Source organism: Clarias gariepinus, chromosome 3 (genome assembly GCF_024256425.1).
Source record: "Clarias gariepinus isolate MV-2021 ecotype Netherlands chromosome 3, CGAR_prim_01v2, whole genome shotgun sequence".
Taxonomy (NCBI): Eukaryota; Metazoa; Chordata; class Actinopteri; order Siluriformes; family Clariidae; genus Clarias; species Clarias gariepinus.
This window is the reverse complement of record NC_071102.1, coordinates 17,283,773-17,301,960: the sequence shown is the minus strand read 5'-3', so window position 1 is coordinate 17,301,960 and position 18,188 is coordinate 17,283,773. Positions and strand designations below refer to the sequence as shown.

Sequence of the window (18,188 nt, the reverse complement as noted above, 5' to 3'; positions counted from 1 at the left end):
CTCGGTACTCATAAACCAAGATTTGCTCGATTTTCAAGTCAAGATTTATTCAAAATTGTTGCTTGTCTTGCGGAACTCTCGCAAACCACGTTACTTGCAATCCGAGGTTTCACTGTGTGTAACCTATGTGTGTCCTTTAATCCTAAAGGATTATTAGGAACACCACACTACTACGGTGTTTGACCCCCTTTTGCCTTAAGAACTGTCTTAATTCTCCATGGCATTGATTCAACAATGTGCTGAAAGCATTCTTAAGAAATGTTGGCCCATATTGATAGGATAGCATCATGCAGTTGATGGAGATTTGTGGGATGCACATCCAGGGCACGAAGCTCCCATTCCACCACATCCCAAGGATGCTCTATTGGGTTGAGATCTGGTGACTGTGGGGCCATTTTAGTACAGTGAACTCATTGTCATGTTTAAGAAACCAATTTGAAATGATTCGAGCTTTGTGACATGGTGCATTATCCTGCTAGAAGTAGCCTTTAGAGGATGGGTACATGGTGGTCATAAAGGGATGGACATGGTCAGAAACAATGGTCAAGTGGCCCGTGGCATTTAAACGATGCTCAATTGGCACCAAGGGGCCTAAAATGTGCCAAAAAAACATCTCCCACACCATTACACCACCACCCTCAGTCTGCACAGTGGTAACAAGGCATGATGGATCCATGTTCTTATTCTGTTTACGCCAAATTCTGACTCTACCATTTGAATGTCTTAACAGAAATCGAGACTCATCAGACCAGGCAACATTTTTCCGGTCTTTAGCTGTCCAATTTTGGTGAGCTTGTGTAAATTGTAGCCTCTTTTTCCTATTTATAGTGGAGATGAGTGGTACCCGGTGGGGTCTTCTGCTGTTGTAGCCCATCCGCCTCAAAGTTGTGCGTGTTGTGGCTTCACAAATGCTTTGCTGCATACCTCGGTTGTAACGAGTGGTTATTTCAGTCGAAGTTGCTCTTCTATCAGCTCGAATCAGTCGGCCTATTCTCCTCTGACCTCTAGCATCAACAAGCCATTTTCGCCCACAGGACTGCCGCATACTGGATGTTTTTCCCTTTTCACACCATTCTTTGTAAACCCTAGAAATGGTTGTGAGTGAAAATCTCAGTAACTGAGCAGATTGTGAAATACTCAGACCGGCCCGTCTGGCACCAACAACCATGCCACGCTCAAAATTGCTTAAATCACCTTTCTTTCCCATTCTGACATTCAGTTTGGAATTCCGGAGATTGTCTTGACCAGGACCACACCCCTAAATACATTGAAGCAATGCCATTGTGATTGGTTGAATAGATAATTGCGTTAATGAGAAATTGAACAGGTGTTCCTAATAATCCTTTAGGTGAGTGTATATGTCATCAGAAAACTCAAATGCACAGCCTGAATGAAGCCAAAAGCTAAATGAAGCCTCCTTCAGGGTTAATCCTTCTGTGTGATTATTTATTTATCTATTTTTAAATTGAAAAGCCGGTTCACTTTCTGAAACTGTGTGCAACCGTCACTACGGCCTTTCTAAACTTTTTATGGCAGCTGGCATGCGCTGCATTTACAGTCTCTTAGTACACCGCACTTGCGCCACTGCTCTGGCTCCTGTACCTGTTTAACTAGTAGCGGACAGTTCGCTCTCGTGCTAGCAGAATAATCAATCACGGATGAACAGTTTTTAAAAAAAAAGATTGTCAAAGATACTTGAGCGGTTGACAATATACTCTGCTGGCCTGCCCAAGTAAACTCTGTGTGGGGAAACACTGTTATATCCTTGGTTCTTTAAAGTTTTAGGCTTTTGGTAACTAAAACAGGGGACTGAGTAATGATTTGTGCTCTTGATGCTCTTACATGTCAGACCTACCTAATGAATTTATTGGTTCAATCCATTGCTAATAAAATTATATGTTCTGCATTGGTAAAATGATTTTAGGATTCATCATAGCAAACTATTTGAGTGAGCCTACTTTTGAGGGCAGTTTTGCCTACCATGGTTGGAGTGCGGGACCCTATACAAATGTGGCCATTAAGACTGCGCGCGTTTTCCGGTGAGACGCCGCAATTTAGCGCGCGGCGTGCCGCGACTTGCCGTGAGCAACATTCGGGAATTTAAAGAAATGTGTTGTGCTTCACTGAATATCCGCCAGATGGCGCATGGAAGGACTTTATCTAAAAGCCGGACCAAGTACTGTACAACGAAGAACTGTGTATAATTACTTATAATAGCCTAAAACAATATTGTTTCCAATGCTGAAGCAAACATGAATTTTATTTTGCTTCACAACAGATCTTTTATGATGAATGTGTGTATATGTGCTTCATATTATTTTCATAATAATGAAATGAGATGCCCAAATTAATGCTTTAAAATTCTTAATAAGTTTCTTATATATTTTTTGTAATGTTTCAACAGGGACAAAACAGTGAAAGACATGGCAATGTCTCGGTTTAAATGGTATTAAAATTAATTACATTTCCTGATAGTAGGCTATCTAATAGTCTTAACTATGCGAATGTCCTGATTTGTGAATATGCCAACATATCTTATTTAAAACGTAAAAATGTGTCGACATCATCAGAAAACATGAATGAACGATATATATTATATTATTAAGTAAATATTATTTTATGAACACGAACTTCTTCTGGCTTTTTATAATAATCATCATATTTGCTGTTTGTGTCCACTATTTAATAACTATTTCATCCATAATTTAACCACGGCTGGAAATAATAGCTGGAATGTGATGTGATTGTGAATTCATGACTGAAATAAAGCTGTTCGTCTTTTGTAAAGTACCTTCACTTTACAAAAGGCAGCGTTTTTATTAAAAGGTTGATAAACGCTTGTTGTACAGTATATACACCGCGACAGCGCGCTCAGTTACTCACTTCTCACCTTTCATGTAGGTCTGTTTGGACTTATTCGTTTTAAACCCCTCAAAAATGTGTGTGTATACAGCTCAAAACCTCCATCAGTTATTAAAGATAGCACCTATTTAGAAAAAATGCCCCAGTGATTTTGGAGCTTCAGGAAATCTCCCGGCGCTCTGCGCATAACACCGGGCCAACTCATGTTGAAAAGAATTTATAAACGGTTTCTAAACGTGGGCTATTGTTTTTTACTTATCATATTTGTTAATTTAATTTAAATGGGGTTTGAGCTCAGGACTTCGATTCGGCATCGTGATTCTCCTCTTTAATTTACTACATAGTTTTAATCAGCGCTCAGCCGCAGGCATGAAGTTTTCCAGAGTGCACCGGCAGAAGTAGACTAATGATTATGAACGCGTTGGGAAAACAGCAAGCAGACTGACTCTGACCATTTTTAAAAAAACGTTTGCGTTCATTTTCTGACGCGCTCAAGTTCACCAAAAACAATACAGAACAGCGCAGCTTATTTGCTTTCAAACATTTACAAAATCACAACGTTTTTTCGTTATTGTGAGTGCGCTTAAATAAAAGTTGAGTCTTATAAAGGCATATAGACTTGTATAGTTTTATTATATAGTTTTTGCACATTAATCAGAGTCCTCATGTGTTACATTTTTGAGGACAATAGTTTTTTTCAGCCTGTCACGGCGTGCGCCCAAATCAATATCGCTCCTCGCTCACTAGTTAGGCGGCCTCCCCTTTAGATATGCGAAGAAGCAGGGCTGCGGAATTAGGCAAGAATAGTGAAGAAGAGCTCTCCTTGCTAATGATCCCGGGTTCATCCGCGCTATAAAATACTCGGGGTTTGTTGGTTTACAGTGGATTTTACTATGCGGTGTGAGTGAGACGCGCGCACAACAACGCGGAAGTGCGGCATGCAAGCGGGGCAAATGGAACGCGCCCCAGGGACTTCAAAGAAGAGCCAGCGCGAGCGGACGGAGGCAGGAGCTGCTGCCCGCGGATGGCCGTCGTACTCGTATTTTATAGCGCGGGGTACAAACAGCATGCTCAACAGCATATCATGTGGGCATTATAAGATTTGTATTGAAAACTTCTAACTAAAAAGTGGCAGCTGGCACGCCTTAAAATAGACGCAGGTTAATTTTTTTTATAGTCTAAATTCCTAAAATCCTCCTCTTTAGTGCCTCCTATTCCTATTAATCCTATTGTCTTTTTAGTGTCACTGCGTGTGCTTACAATGCCAGACAACATTCAAATGCAAATTATTCACTCTCCCCAAGTGTGAATCAGCTGTTCTCACCTATACATATTAACCTATACGTTCTCACCTAAAGTGTTTAGGTAAAATTCCACCTATACAAGTGTGACAAATATGCAAAGAAAAAAAAATAGAAAGGGGCAAATATTTTTTCATGGCACTTTACATGTAGTCAGATTGTTCCACTGGGCTGAAACTGTGGCAGGTGGAGTTATAGCACTTTTCAAATCACACTAACTATACACTGATATGAATAACTTTAAATGATGAATGCTACGTTAATTTGATCTCGGGCTTGCTCCACATTATAAAAGCAAAGCGCGGAGTTTAGTCCGAGATCAGGGAAGTACGTGATGTGGTGGAAAATAGGCAGTGGCGGTTCTACAATGAATTGCTCCCCGGGCGAGACAAATCCCCCCCATTCCCCCCCCCCCACCCGTCAGCGCCACTTCTAACCAACCAAACCCCCTGTCTGACGTCTGCTCGGTCTTGTTAATTTGTTTTAAAACCCCCAATTCTGCAAAATTCCCCAGCAGCGAAACCGGTTTGATGACTTCACACCAGTCGTAAAGGTGAGATAGGGGATTACAGTAACTGTGGGTGCGCTTCACCTCGGAGCGCGCTGTCGCGTTGTATTCAATGAATAGACTAAAACTAAATCATGTTTGCTTCAGCATTGGAAACAATATTGTATTAGGCTAACTTTATTAAAGATTATACACTTTTGTAATTTTTTGTCCACACACGTGGGCATCTTAAACTTTTTAGATATTGATCCTTTCTCGATGCAGCGAATTTTCTGAGCAAATTAATAATAATTTACATGAATGAAAAGCAGGAAGAAGAAAAGGTTTCGCGAAAATAAGAAAAAGCTTTAGAGGAAATAAGAAAAAGCTTTAGATGCTGTGAAATGCTTTAAATGAACAGATTCTGCCTATAACAGGTCAGGGACAGTGAGGCTGGATCCAGCAGTGCACCACATCCCACATCATAATACATGCTGATGATGACCAACACGTCTCCCCTGATCTACCAGAGCCAAGTAAAAAGAATGGCAATTAAACAGAATAAAATTAGTAGCAGCATTAACTTGTGCTAGTAATTATTATGGTGGTCAATATTAATTGAAATAATGTTTCTCAGCATTATTTCGTATTAATATTGACTACCATAATAATTAAAATAAGTAACTAGTTTACTAGCGTGAACTACTGCTGCTACTGATTTTATTTCAGCTTACCTGTTCAGTTTTATTGCCATTCCTTTTAAAATATTGTCTTTATAGATTTATATGTTGTTTGTCTTGATGTTCTTTTTTTTTTTCGTTTCTTTATTTTACTAATATGACCCAATATATGATCAGTGATACTTCAAATAACATGTTTAAATAGCATTGATTTCTGGATTGTGTTATATTTTTATACTAGTAACTGGTGTTAAAAATGTATCCCTACATTAATGAGCCAATGTATTATGGTGTGGGCTGCTGTGGGCCAGGAAGTCCAGGGACACTTTTTGGTGCCAGTCCGCCCCTGGCAATAACGAATGGAGAGAGCGCAGTCAAAGCCCGGAGATTCTGCGTTCCGCGGGGGGGCCAGTCGTGAATAGCTGACACTCAGTGACAGCCAATGAAATTGAAGCATTTTTGCCGCTTTCCACGTGGTGTGGCGTTGCTTAAATAATATCCGTATAATATCCGTATATCCTATAAAATCATCCAGACCATGGTTCGAATCCCGCTCTGGGTGAAAATGTAATAAATGTGAATCCTTTGTTTTACACTTTTTGCTTATGATTATCATTAAATTATAGCAACTGTAAGGTGAGTGCTAATGTGTTTCGTAGCTTAAGAAAAAAGCATGAAGCATAACTTAATAATGTAATGGCTATATCGTGGCATTTTAGCATTACACCGGCATTTTGAGCACTGGCTGGGAATCAAACTCGGGCCTTCCACATGGCAGGCGAATCACCTACCACTGAGCCACCAGTACACTTATATACTCGGAGCGCATAAAACAATAAAACAATACTGTTATAGGCTAACATCATACATCTTTGTAGCCCTTTTGCACACGCGCGGGTGCGTTACAATAATAATAATAATAATAATAATAAATTCGGAGAACTACTACTAATAATAATAATTCTGAATGAAAATGATGAATAAATACATATCAGTTTGAGCTTGACACGTTTATGAGCTCTGTCGCTTGCTGTCAATGGGCGCCTAAGAGACAACATTTTTCGGCTTCAGTAGACACTTTAGACTGAAACACGACTGCCCCCTACAGGTATTGAAGGGCATTTTCACAGCTTGCCGCGGCAAGTCGTGGGATCCCTTTTCCGAAAACATGCCTTTTTAAAGGCCAGATCTGTAGAAGAAGAAGCTTTTATATGTCAAAAGAACATCAGTACAATTCATCTCTTTTAACATCCCAGGTTGCTTTAAAAAGCTTTTGTCAAGGTGCTTTAAAACTGGGTCCAACAGTGGCTAGTCCAACTGGTGGTGCTGGGGCTTCAACCTGTGATGTTCTAATATGTAACTTGGCATCTTATTTGTTGTTGCACAGAATGGTTTTTAGTCATATTTAAAAAAATTAAAAAAAAGAAATAAACACTTTTGTTCTGTGAGTACTTGGTTTCTGGTGTGTGTATGGTCCAAGTTAGGTTTGTCTAGAGGTGGAGTTAACTTCAGGTTTATGAGTTTGAGGCTCACACAGTAAGACTGATCTTGAACAGTCTTTATTGTTTTCTTCCCTGTGTGTATGTATGTGTATGTATTAGGCCTTGGACTACTGCCACAGTATGGGAATCATGCACAGAGACGTCAAGCCTCACAATGTTATGATTGATCATGAGCACAGAAAGGTATTGATCCTCATTCCTTTCTAATGAAATACCAGTTATAAGTATCCAATATAAGGAGCTAAGTTTACATGGACTGTAATATTCCACTTATATCCTGAACAATACCTCAATAAAAAATAACAATGCACCTCAGTTGGAGCAGTTTAAAACAGTTTTCAATTTGAGAATCCATCCAGTACGTAAATATTAGCCATGTAAACACTAATAACAATAATTTCTCTCATGTTGGAATAATATAAAAATGTACATTCATTCTGTGCGTTTGCTCCACTTGAGGGTACATTCGGTGACATGACAAGTTTCATGTGAAACTTGTGTGGGTTCCATCAGTGTTATCATTAGAACAACTCTTTCACAAGTCTTTGCTCGAAATTTCATCCCCTGGCTCCTAGTTTTTGGTGGAGGAAGGGGCACTGACTGGCTTCCCATTTCACATGCAGTCACACGACGCTCTAACTAATCATAAATGAGACTAAATTCTGATTAATCTGTTATTACAGATTTATTTCGTCAATGCCGGCAGAACCATTTATGCATGTTGTAAAATTATTTTTATTAAATCCTTGTAAACACACATTGGATCAGCATTCGTGTAAACATTTGTCCATACATTGTCATGCAGACCGTGCAAAGTTACCAGTAAAACAAGATTATTAAACCCTTTGTTCCAAGTTTCTTTAAGAACCATACCATAACTTTTTTTGTTTGGTTTCTCAGCTTCGTCTGATAGACTGGGGCCTGGCTGAGTTCTATCACCCAAGTCAGGAGTACAATGTCAGAGTGGCCTCCCGATATTTTAAAGGACCTGAACTGCTTGTTGACTACCAGGTTTGTGTTGGGACTGTAATTAAAAAAAAAAAAGTGTGTCATGGGTTAACTTAAAGGCTTTAAAGTTCGGTTATAATTTTTTTATATATATATATATATACGGTGTATATACGCAGAGTATACCTTTGTGTTTACTTGTTTCTGGTGTAAAGGTAAGGTGCAAACATACGCACACAGGACAATTCACTTGGTTCATCAAACCAGACCTCTCTCTTTCATTGCACTGTGATCCATCTATGAAGGTTACATGCTCATTGTAGGAGCTTTGAGTGGTGGATACAGGGCAGCATGAGAACCTTTCTGCAGCGACACAGTACCTTGCACCGCAAGCTGTCATGCACTGGGTGTGCTGAAACATTTCTATCAGTGCCAACATTAACTATTCAGCAGTATGACCTACAGTACAGCACTTCTGTGGGATAGAAGTACACAGGCCAGCCTTCCTCACACATCAGTTAAGTGCCTTCTCTGTCTCATACTGGAAAGACCCCAGCAGACCCGCTGATTTGAAGTTGTTCTGACCAAGTTGTCTAGCCATCAACAATCTGTTCGTTTTTAAGGCACGTAGATCCTTACACTTGCCCATTTTTCCTGCTTCTAACATATCAACTTCAAGAACTGAATGTTCAAATGCTCCCTAATATATGCCACCTCTGACAATGTTATTGTAAAAATGCAATGTTGTTTTCCTTACATGAAAGTGGTTTTTTGTATACATTTTAACTCAAGCCAATTTAATAGCTTCATGTTGAAAGGTTACATCATTACACAATCAGGATTATGCACAACTGTCATTCTTCTTTTTTTTTTTAAATACTGAGCAAAGTGATTTTTCCTGTTAATTGTTTTTGAAAGATGGAAAAGTCTTTGTAAAGTTGAGCAAAGTTATTTTCACATATTTTAATTGACTTTTTTTAAAACTCTTCAGGCTTTTCACTTTCATTATGGTAGTGAAGGATTTACTCAATTGTTACACACCTTCTTGTGTTACAGATTTTGTTATTATAATTTTTTTATCAAGGTATTTATTTTCAAACTATATAAAAAGAACAAAAAAAACAGCAAAAGAAAACACACTGTACTCTCTGGACTCAAACTTCCTATCTCCCCAACACCAGACATAATTATAAGGATACTATACCAATTAGATGCCTGTAAAAAAGAAAATAATAGCATAAATAATATTCCCCACAGCCTTTACAATACCATATTGTCTACATTAATTTCCTCAACAAAAGTTAAGAAAGGTTGCCAGATATTATAAAATGTTCCAGTAGGCCCCACTAACTGTATATCTAATTTTTTCCAGCTTAAGATCACTTTCCTTATCCAGTGGCAAAATGTTGGTGTAGGGTCTTTCCATTTGGTCAGTTTCAGTCTCCTTAGCCAAAAGAGAACAGTTTTAGTCCAAAACATGCATACTGGCTGCATCTATCACATGTGGAATCTACAGTACATCAATTTTAATTCTAGAAAGTCTGATCTTTTGACGAATGTAAACAATGTACAATCTTAAATTACACCATGCCTAAGGCAAAATAGATGAGAAAATTCCCTGTATTATTTTTTGCCTGATTTCCTCTAAAATTGGTTCATCTAAAAAAAAATTTCAGCATATTTGAATACCTTTTATTTCGGTCTTATGAAATGCATAAATAGACTGGGTATAGGATGCCAAACCAGCGCCCAGCTTCCTAGTAATTTTCTAACCTCCCTGAATGCAGCTCTGGCCTTGGCAACGCTCACAGTATAATCCAGAAAGATGGCAACTGTCTCTTCATTGAATCTTAGCGGAGCCTGACTGTGCGCAAGGCTCAACACCTCGGTACAGTCTTAGTAATAGTGAAGTTTAGCAGTGATGATGCGGTTTTCCATCCAATTTTTTGAAGCCAGAATTCTATGCGAAGAGTCCACAAACACATTCCTTTTCATTTGTAGTGTTTCTATCAGCAGCTTTGAAACAAACACAGTAGACCTTGATCCATTCATCTCAGCTACCCCAACTATCCTGAATTTGCCCCTTCTCATCCTTCCCTCCATGCCTTCACATTTTCCTCTTAGCACGGCCATCTCTGTTTTTAAACCAGTTATCACAGACTGTAAAGTTTGATTTGTCTGACCACGTCTGGACTTATGCCTTCCATATCCTGTATCCTGGTCCTCATTTGATCTATCTCGGAGTGAAACACCACAACTTTATTCATAATTTTCCTTTTAGTCCAACTAAAACTTATTGTATCTTTTTTTTTAAGGAAGCTGAAATGATCGGCAAGCAGACTTGTTTACTGCACAAGATGTCTTTTTTTTAATAATCAAAGAATCTTTAATTTCAAGACCTCAGCATCCATTTTCTCCAAGCTGTCCGGAGGGGGTGGTGGTGTTCGAGATCAGTGGAGCGCCATAAACCAGTTTACTATCATTCACTAGCGACCTAATTTAGTTAAAACAAATAAAATTAAATAAGACAAATGGGTTTCAGTATTCAGTTTTTGACAAAGAGATTTTGTATTGAAGTATCAAATATAATTTTAATATTTGTGATGGCTAGTTTGACTCTGCAGAAAAACGACTTTAATCCCCTTGAATTAAAGCTAAAAGTCTACACTTTTATTTTTGTAGTGTTGTAAAGAGGAATAAATTGTGTTACTGTTTAAATTCTTATGGAGCTGACTGTGGACTATGTAAACAACTTTTTTTCATCATAAGCAATACTAGTCGGTGTATTTCTTCCTGTGGTGGAGATTGACTGCTTTCGTATTTCAGATTGGGTTGTGTATTTTATCAAAACTGGCCTGTAATTTATTTGTTTATTTATTTGTATAGCGCTTTTAACAATTGTCATTGTCGCAAAGCAGCTTTACACAATCAAAAGAATAATTTAAGTTTGTAGGTAATGTGAATGTGTATGAATCAAAATCGTCAGTCTCTCATAATTTGATGAGTATTTTACTCTCATTTAAGTCAATCTTTTTAATATACTGTATTGTTGTAGATTTAATTGTGAATGTTCATGTCAACAAAATATATAGTTTAGGCAGATTAAAATCAATGTTTATTCTGTTCTTGTGATTGGCAGATGTATGACTACAGTTTAGACATGTGGAGTTTAGGCTGCATGTTGGCCAGTATGATTTTCAGGAAAGAACCATTTTTCCATGGCCATGACAACTATGATCAGGTGAGAGACTGGTGTACTTGGTATTAATAATTCTTTATCTCTGAAAGTCCAGAAGCTTTGATTTTTTTATTTTTCTATAATTGATCACTGAATGTTTATTTGAAAAAGTTTGTTTTAACTCACTAAACAGCCAAATGTGTTTTGGCTTCTTGGAACGAATAAAAAAATACTGTTGCTCATATATTTAAAGCAGAATGAACCAAGGCATTGATATTGGTAATTGGCATAGAATTATGATAATTCTCAAGGTTGACTAGTGTTTATTGCAGTAGTGCATTATTTGCTACTTTACTTTTTTTGCTAAAATAACTACTTTTACAGCTTGTTCGAATTGCCAAAGTGTTGGGCACAGAAGACCTATATGACTATATTGACAAATACAACATAGAACTTGATCCACGGTTTAATGACATACTCGGCAGGTAAAACTTGAACATTTGGTTTATACTGTAGTACAATATTTATTTTTGACCCTGTTTGTAATAAATGTAACAATTAAGATTTTTTTTCTTCTTAAATTTACCTACTTTGTGCTCTTTTCCTTTAGACATTCCAGGAAGAGATGGGAGAGATTTGTGCACAGTGAGAACCAGCATCTGGTCAGTACAGAAGCCTTGGACTTTCTGGACAAGCTTCTGCGTTATGACCATCAAGCACGCCTCACAGCTCAGGAGGCCATGGAGCACCCATACTTCTGTGAGTCCCACATACATGTGCTTTACATATACAGTGCATCTAAAAATGTATATTGTCAAAGTCTTTAGTTTTTGTAATTTAATTTAAAAGGTGAAACACTCATGCATTTTAGGGGCAGTGGTAGCTCAGAGGGCTAAGGCACTGGGTTACTGATCGGAAGATCTGTGGTTTGATCCCCAGCTCCACCAGGTTGCCATTGTTGGGCCATTAAGCAAGGCCCTTAACCCTAACTGCTCCAGGGGCGCTGTATCATGGCAGACCTGCGCTCCGACCCCAGTTACGCTGGGGTGGCCAGGGGTGCTGTATCGCTGGGATATGCGAAGAGGGAATTTCACTGTGCTGTAATGTACAGTCGTGGCCAAAAGTTACAGAATTACATAAATATTGGAAATTGGAAAAGTTGCTGCTTAAGTTTTTATAATAGCAATTTGCATAAACTCCAGAATGTTATGAAGAGTGATCAGATGAATTGCATAGTCCTTCTTTGCCATTAAACTAACCTAATTCCAAAAAAAACCTTTCCACTGCATTTCATTGCTGTCATTAAAGGACCTGCTGAGATCATTTCAGTAATCGTCTTATTAACTCAGGTGAGAATGTTGACGAGCACAAGGTTGGAGATCTTTATGTCAGGCTGATTGGGTTAGAATGGCAGACTTGACATGTTAAAATGAGGGTGATGCTTGAAATCATTGTTCTTCCATTGTTAACCATGGTGACCTGCAAAACGCGTGCAGCCATCATTGCATTGCATAAAAATGGCTTCACAGGTAAGGATATTGTGGCTACTAAGATTTCACCTAAATCAACAATTTATAGGATTATCAAGAACTTCAAGGATAGAGGTTCAATTCTTGTTAAGAAGGCTTCGGGGCATCTAAGAAAGTCCAGCAAGCGCCAGGATCGTCTCCTAAAGAGGATTCAGCTGCGGGATCGGGGTGCCACCAGTGCAGAGCTTGCTCAGGAATGGCAGCAGGCAGGCGTGAGCACATCTGCACGCACAGTGAGACGAAGACTTTTAGAAGATGCCCTGGTGTCAAGAAGGGCCGCAAAGAAGCCACTTATCTCCAAAAAACAAAAAAAACAAATCAGGGACAGCTTGATTTTTCTGCAGAAAGTATGGTGAAGGACTGGGCAAAGTCATATTCTCCGATAAAGCCTCTTTCCGATTGTTTGGGGCATCTGGAAAAAGGCTTGTTTGGAGAGAGAAGAAAAGGTGAGCGCTACCATCAGTCTTGTGTCATGCCAACAGTAAAGCATCCTGAGACCATTCATGTGTGGGGTTGCTTCTCATCCAATAGAGTGGGCTCACTCACAATTTTGCCCAAAAACACATTGTCCAGCATGATGGAGCAGCATAAGGCAAAAGTGATAACTAAGTGGCTCGGGGACCAAAACGTTGAAACTTTAGGTCCATGGCCTGGAATTATGAAAGAATGGGTTGCTATCAGTCAGGATTTGGCCCAGAAGTTGATTGAGAGCATGCCCAGTCGAATTGCAGAGGTCCTGAAAAAGAAGGGCTAACACTGCAAATATTGACTATTTGCATAAATGTCATGTAATTATTGATAAAAGCCTTTGAAACGTATGAAGTGCTTGTAATTATATTTCAGTACATTACAGAAACAACTGAAACAAAGATCTAAAAGCAGTTTAGCAGCAAACTTTGTGAAAACTAATATTTGTGTCATTCTCAAAACTTTTTAGGCCACGACTGTATATGTGACAAATAAAGGCTTAACTTAACTTTCTAGCATTCTAGATTTATTATGCATAAAGTGCTGTATCGAAGCATTTTTATGAACATTGAAAGAGAAAAGTCTGGTAAGAAAAGGGCCACAAGCAACAGGGATGACCACAGTCTTGAGAAGATTTTCAAGCAAAGTGGATTCAAGATCTTGAGAGAGCCTCACAAAGAGTGTATGAGGCTGAAGTCAGTGCATCAAGAGCCACCACACACCGACACACATCTTCGGACTAAAACTGTTGTATTTATAGTATCAAGCCACTCCTGAACCAAAAACATAGACGTTTGTATCTTACCTGGAATAACTAGAAAGATAATTGAATATTTGCTCTATGGTTCAAAGTTCTTTTTTCAGGTAAATGGAATTCTTTTTTGTTTTTTCTGAAAATCAAAGTCCCAGAGTCTGAAGGTAAAGTGGAGAGGCACAGAGTCCAAGTTACCTGAAGTACAGTATGAAACTTCCACGGATGGTGCTTTGGGTTGCCATGTCATCTGTCTGATGTTGGTCCACTGTGTTTTCTCAACTCCAAAGTTAACACAGCCATCTAGAAGGAGATATTATTTATATTTGGCTGCTAAGGGAAGAGATGCCAACTCCCTTTTCCAAAAGAAAAAAACTACGACTAACTGGTTTGCTGACCATGATATTAATGTTTGATTGGCCAGTAAATAAAAATACCGTATCTCAAATATTAGAATATTTCCTTAACATCGTTTAAAAAAGGATTTGCAATATGGAAATTCTGGATTCCTTTTGCACAAATGACTGCATCAGTGAGGCATGGCATGGAGGTGATCAGCCTGTGGCACTGCTGAGGCATTATTGAGGTTACTTTGATAGCATTTTTCAGCTCATCTGTGTTGTCAAGTCGATATTTCTCATATTCCTATTGGCTTGACTTGATTGCCCAGAGATTCAAGGTTCAGGTCAGGCGAGTTGGCTGGGCAATCAAGCACAGTAATACCATTGTACAGAATACAGTTAAAAGTAGTTTTAGCCCTGTCGGCAGGTCCTAAATCTGTGGGTAGTTGCTGCTAGAAAAGAAAATCAGAAAATCTTTATATAGCTTGTTAGCAGATGAAAGCATGAGGTACTCTGAACTCTCCTGGTAGACAGTGGTGTTGATTTTTGACTTGATAAAAAAAACAGCAGGGGACATGCCACCCAAGTCATCAGTCAATTCGATTCAATTTTATTTGTATAGCACTTTTAACAATTCACATCGTCACAAAGCAGCTTTACACAATCAAAAGAATTAAGTTTATATGAAATGTGTATGAATCAAAATTATATGATTGTCCCTCATGAGCAAGCCGAGGACGACGGCGACAGTGGCAAGGAAAAATTCCCTGAGATGGTAATAGGAAGAAACCTTGAGAGGAACCAGACTCAACCCATCCTTATTTGGGTGAAAACAGATAGCATGTATTAATGTGCATAATATTATGCAAGACTGGAAGTTCAGTATAAGAGGAGATGTGTAAGATTAAAGTCCGGTTTGTTCCTGGAGGCTCAAGTAGACTGTAAGAAATTCCAGTCCTGACCTATTGAGCAACTAAAGTCACAAGTCCTCAGAGAACAACTGTCTGCATCAGTCGAGGACAGGACCACCTTCATGGAAAAGTGGAGCCATCCCCAGTCACCATACGCATCCCAGGCAGACCACACGGGGCATCCATGTGATGAGATCTCCAACCAGAAGCAGGACTCCAGGACGAGTAAGACAGAGGGCAAAGGAGGTCTGAATCAATGGCGGCTCAGGAGCGACATGAATAGCTCGACAGAGATAGGTAGAGGAAATGGGAGAGAGATAGGAGAGAGCAAAAGAGATAGAAAGATGGAAGTTAGGTACGGTCACAGTCGAACACTGTATAAGGTGAATGTGACACTCTATTTAGTGCAGAGTGCAAGCAGGGACTCCGGCAAGACTAAATATGACAGCATAACTAAAAAGGGAGAGCCAGAAGGAAGTGCAGACATCCATTGACTGTGGAAACTTCACACTGGACGTCAAGCAACTTAGATTCTATACCTCTTCATTCTTCCTTTATTGCTAATTTTACTTTCACCTGAAAAGAGGACTTTGGACCACCTAAGTAACAGTCCAATTCTTTTTCTCCTTAGTCCAGGTAAGACACTTTTGATGTTATCTCTGGTTTAGGAGTGGCTTGATACCAGCAACTTATTTAGACCATTTCCTAAAGACTTCTTTGCATGGTGGCTCTTGATGCACTGACTCCAGCCTCACTCCACTCCTTTTTAAGCTTTCACAAGGTCTTGAATCAGCTATGCTTGACCATCTTCTTAAGGCTGCAAACCCTGTTGCCTGTGCACCTTTTCCAACCACACTTTTACTTTCCATTCAACTTTCCATGCATATGTTTTAATCTACCAGCTTATGTGACTTCTTCTCTTTGTGGAGGGCGTTAATGATCCACTACTGTCCTGTCAAGTATTCTTGTCTTTTTTTTTTTTCTTTAATTTTTTTTAGACGCTTTAAACCGCATTAATGTAGGTTGGGGACTGGTTAATGCAGAAATCTCACGTAATGTTGTGAATTTTTTTTTTACACTGTTTAGTGGTGAACAAATCCTCAAATTTTAACCGTTTCAATTGTAGCCTGTCTCCTGATACAAAGTTGTTTGTCCCTTCACAGATCCCATTGTAAAAGATCAGGCAAGGTTGGTTTCTGCGTCTGGGCTTTCCACTGGCTCCACTCCTGCCAGCACATCAAGCATTATGACTGGTACAGTCATCAGAAAATTTAAATCTGATAAATTTTCACATTACGCCAATTACATGATAACTACACTTTACAAAGTTGGATTTTAAGCTTGTGTTGTCCTTAAACAGTCATGTTCAACTCTAGTCCATTCTGCTGTATAGGAGGTGTCACATCCATCTCATCGTCTCAACCTTTGGCCAACATTACTGCTTCACCTGTCATCCCTTCACCCCCACAAGTCCCGGCTGCTGCTGGTGCTCAACCCTGATGAGGATTGCTCAACTCTTTGTTTACAGGCCTTGTTTTACTTTCATGAAAAGGATGGATTTGTTTTTTTTTCTTTCATTTATTTCTATTCACTAAGTATACATTAAGATTTGGGCACACACCAGTGTCCAGCTGAAATGTAGCTGCTGTATTTTATGAAGTGTCTAGAGAAGCACCTACACTGTAGAAATTAAGAAAAACGGATAATAAAGTGAATTTTATATGTCCCTAATTTTTGTTGCTTTGATTTGATTTAAAATTTTTCAATATAGTACCCCTGTTTACATCACGCCATGCCACTATTGTCTCTGTGCAAGGACCTGTACGTCATTACATCATTTCATTGTTCATACTTACTAGTTTTGATTAGGATTGGATCTGGTATGAAATTGATATGGCTCTAAAGCATACCAAAATATGATCGTATAAAATGTAACACAACGCTTACAGTGAAGAAAGTGAAGAATGTACAATCTGTTTGTTTTTGTACCTCATCGAGTGCTTGTCATGAGCTAATTATGTCTATTGACTGTATCCTCTAGATGCCATTGTCTGCATCCTTGCTACACTGATGTGAATGCACTACAGTATTTCTGATATAAAAAGCGATGAAATAAGTTGGGCTCCACATCTAAATCTTAGAAAGATTGATAATTTGTTTAATAATAAGCTTGCTTTAAGAAGGAGAAATATCTATTTATTATTGTTATTCTAGCAAGTGAGGTCCATGTTTGTTTTTGTTAATGTTTTAATGTCAAGAGAACAGTTGGCCTAGTTTCCAATTGAAAATCAACTTTGTTCATTAATCTTATTAATACATAATTGTTTGAAAACGCTTAATAATGCTTCATAGCGTGCACTTGTGACATATTTCCAAAAACACATTTTTGCCAAGAAGATTATTCCTTTTACTGGCCTAATAAAGTTGGAAAATAATCTTTTATCGCATAAGATAACAAGAAATAATCCAGTTTATGTACTGAGATAATCCAACCGTGATTATTTATGGCAATTAACAGCTTATAAACTCTTTAATAAAATGCTAAATTATTGACAATAAAACGGACCATTTCATAAATGCATAATCCTGAGTAAGTGCAATTTATCTAATACCAGTAACAAATTATATACTGTTTTTATGCATAGTGCATTTTTATAATAAGATTTAAAATAGGTGTGTCTATGTTGCTTATATGTATTGTAAGTTGCTCTTTTATTTGTCTAGTTGCCAATCTTACTTAATGTTACAGTTTGCTGCTTTTTGTCCTCAGGCAAATCTTGTATTGTCACTGAAGAGTGGGTTGTTTATTTATTTATTTTTACCTCAACTGAGTTGCAGCAGATTTGCTGAGGATCTTTTTAGTCATTACAGTTTTAGGAGGGAAAATAAGATGTAAAGTCTGTGGATGTTTTTGTATTGCACAATGTGATGGGTGCGTTTGTACGATACATGAAGTGTTTGCTCCCAATCAGTGCAAATACTTTTTGAGATTTTCTTTTATATATATATATATATATATATATATATATATATATATACACTCAACAAAAATATAAACGCAACACCTTTGTTTCTGCTCTGATTTTTCATGAGATGGACCTAAGATCTAAAATTCATTCCAGATACACAATATTACCATTTCTCTCAAACATTGTTCACAAATCAGTCTAAATGTGTGATAGTGAGCACTTCTGCTTTGCTGAGATAATCCATCCCACCTCACAGGTGTG

The 18,188-nt window shown here is 38.4% G+C and overlaps 1 protein-coding gene across 3 annotated transcripts in view; it reads left to right on the top strand.

Moving 5' to 3' along the window:
* zgc:86598 (STKc_CK2_alpha domain-containing protein) overlaps window positions 1-16,955 on the top strand; it is a 32,223-nt gene extending 15,268 nt beyond the window's left edge. For 2 of the 3 annotated variants that reach the window (XM_053492275.1, XM_053492276.1), the window contains exons 7-13: window positions 6,932-7,015; window positions 7,733-7,843; window positions 10,920-11,021; window positions 11,343-11,443; window positions 11,569-11,717; window positions 16,122-16,211; window positions 16,352-16,955. In XM_053492275.1, coding sequence (XP_053348250.1) covers window positions 6,932-7,015; window positions 7,733-7,843; window positions 10,920-11,021; window positions 11,343-11,443; window positions 11,569-11,717; window positions 16,122-16,211; window positions 16,352-16,458 — 744 coding nt within the window. In that variant the 3' untranslated portion in view covers window positions 16,459-16,955. The remainder of the gene's footprint in view (window positions 1-6,931; window positions 7,016-7,732; window positions 7,844-10,919; window positions 11,022-11,342; window positions 11,444-11,568; window positions 11,718-16,121; window positions 16,212-16,351) is intronic. The other variant, XM_053492277.1, reaches the window with a different exon arrangement.
* The last annotated feature ends 1,233 nt before the right edge of the window (window positions 16,956-18,188 follow it).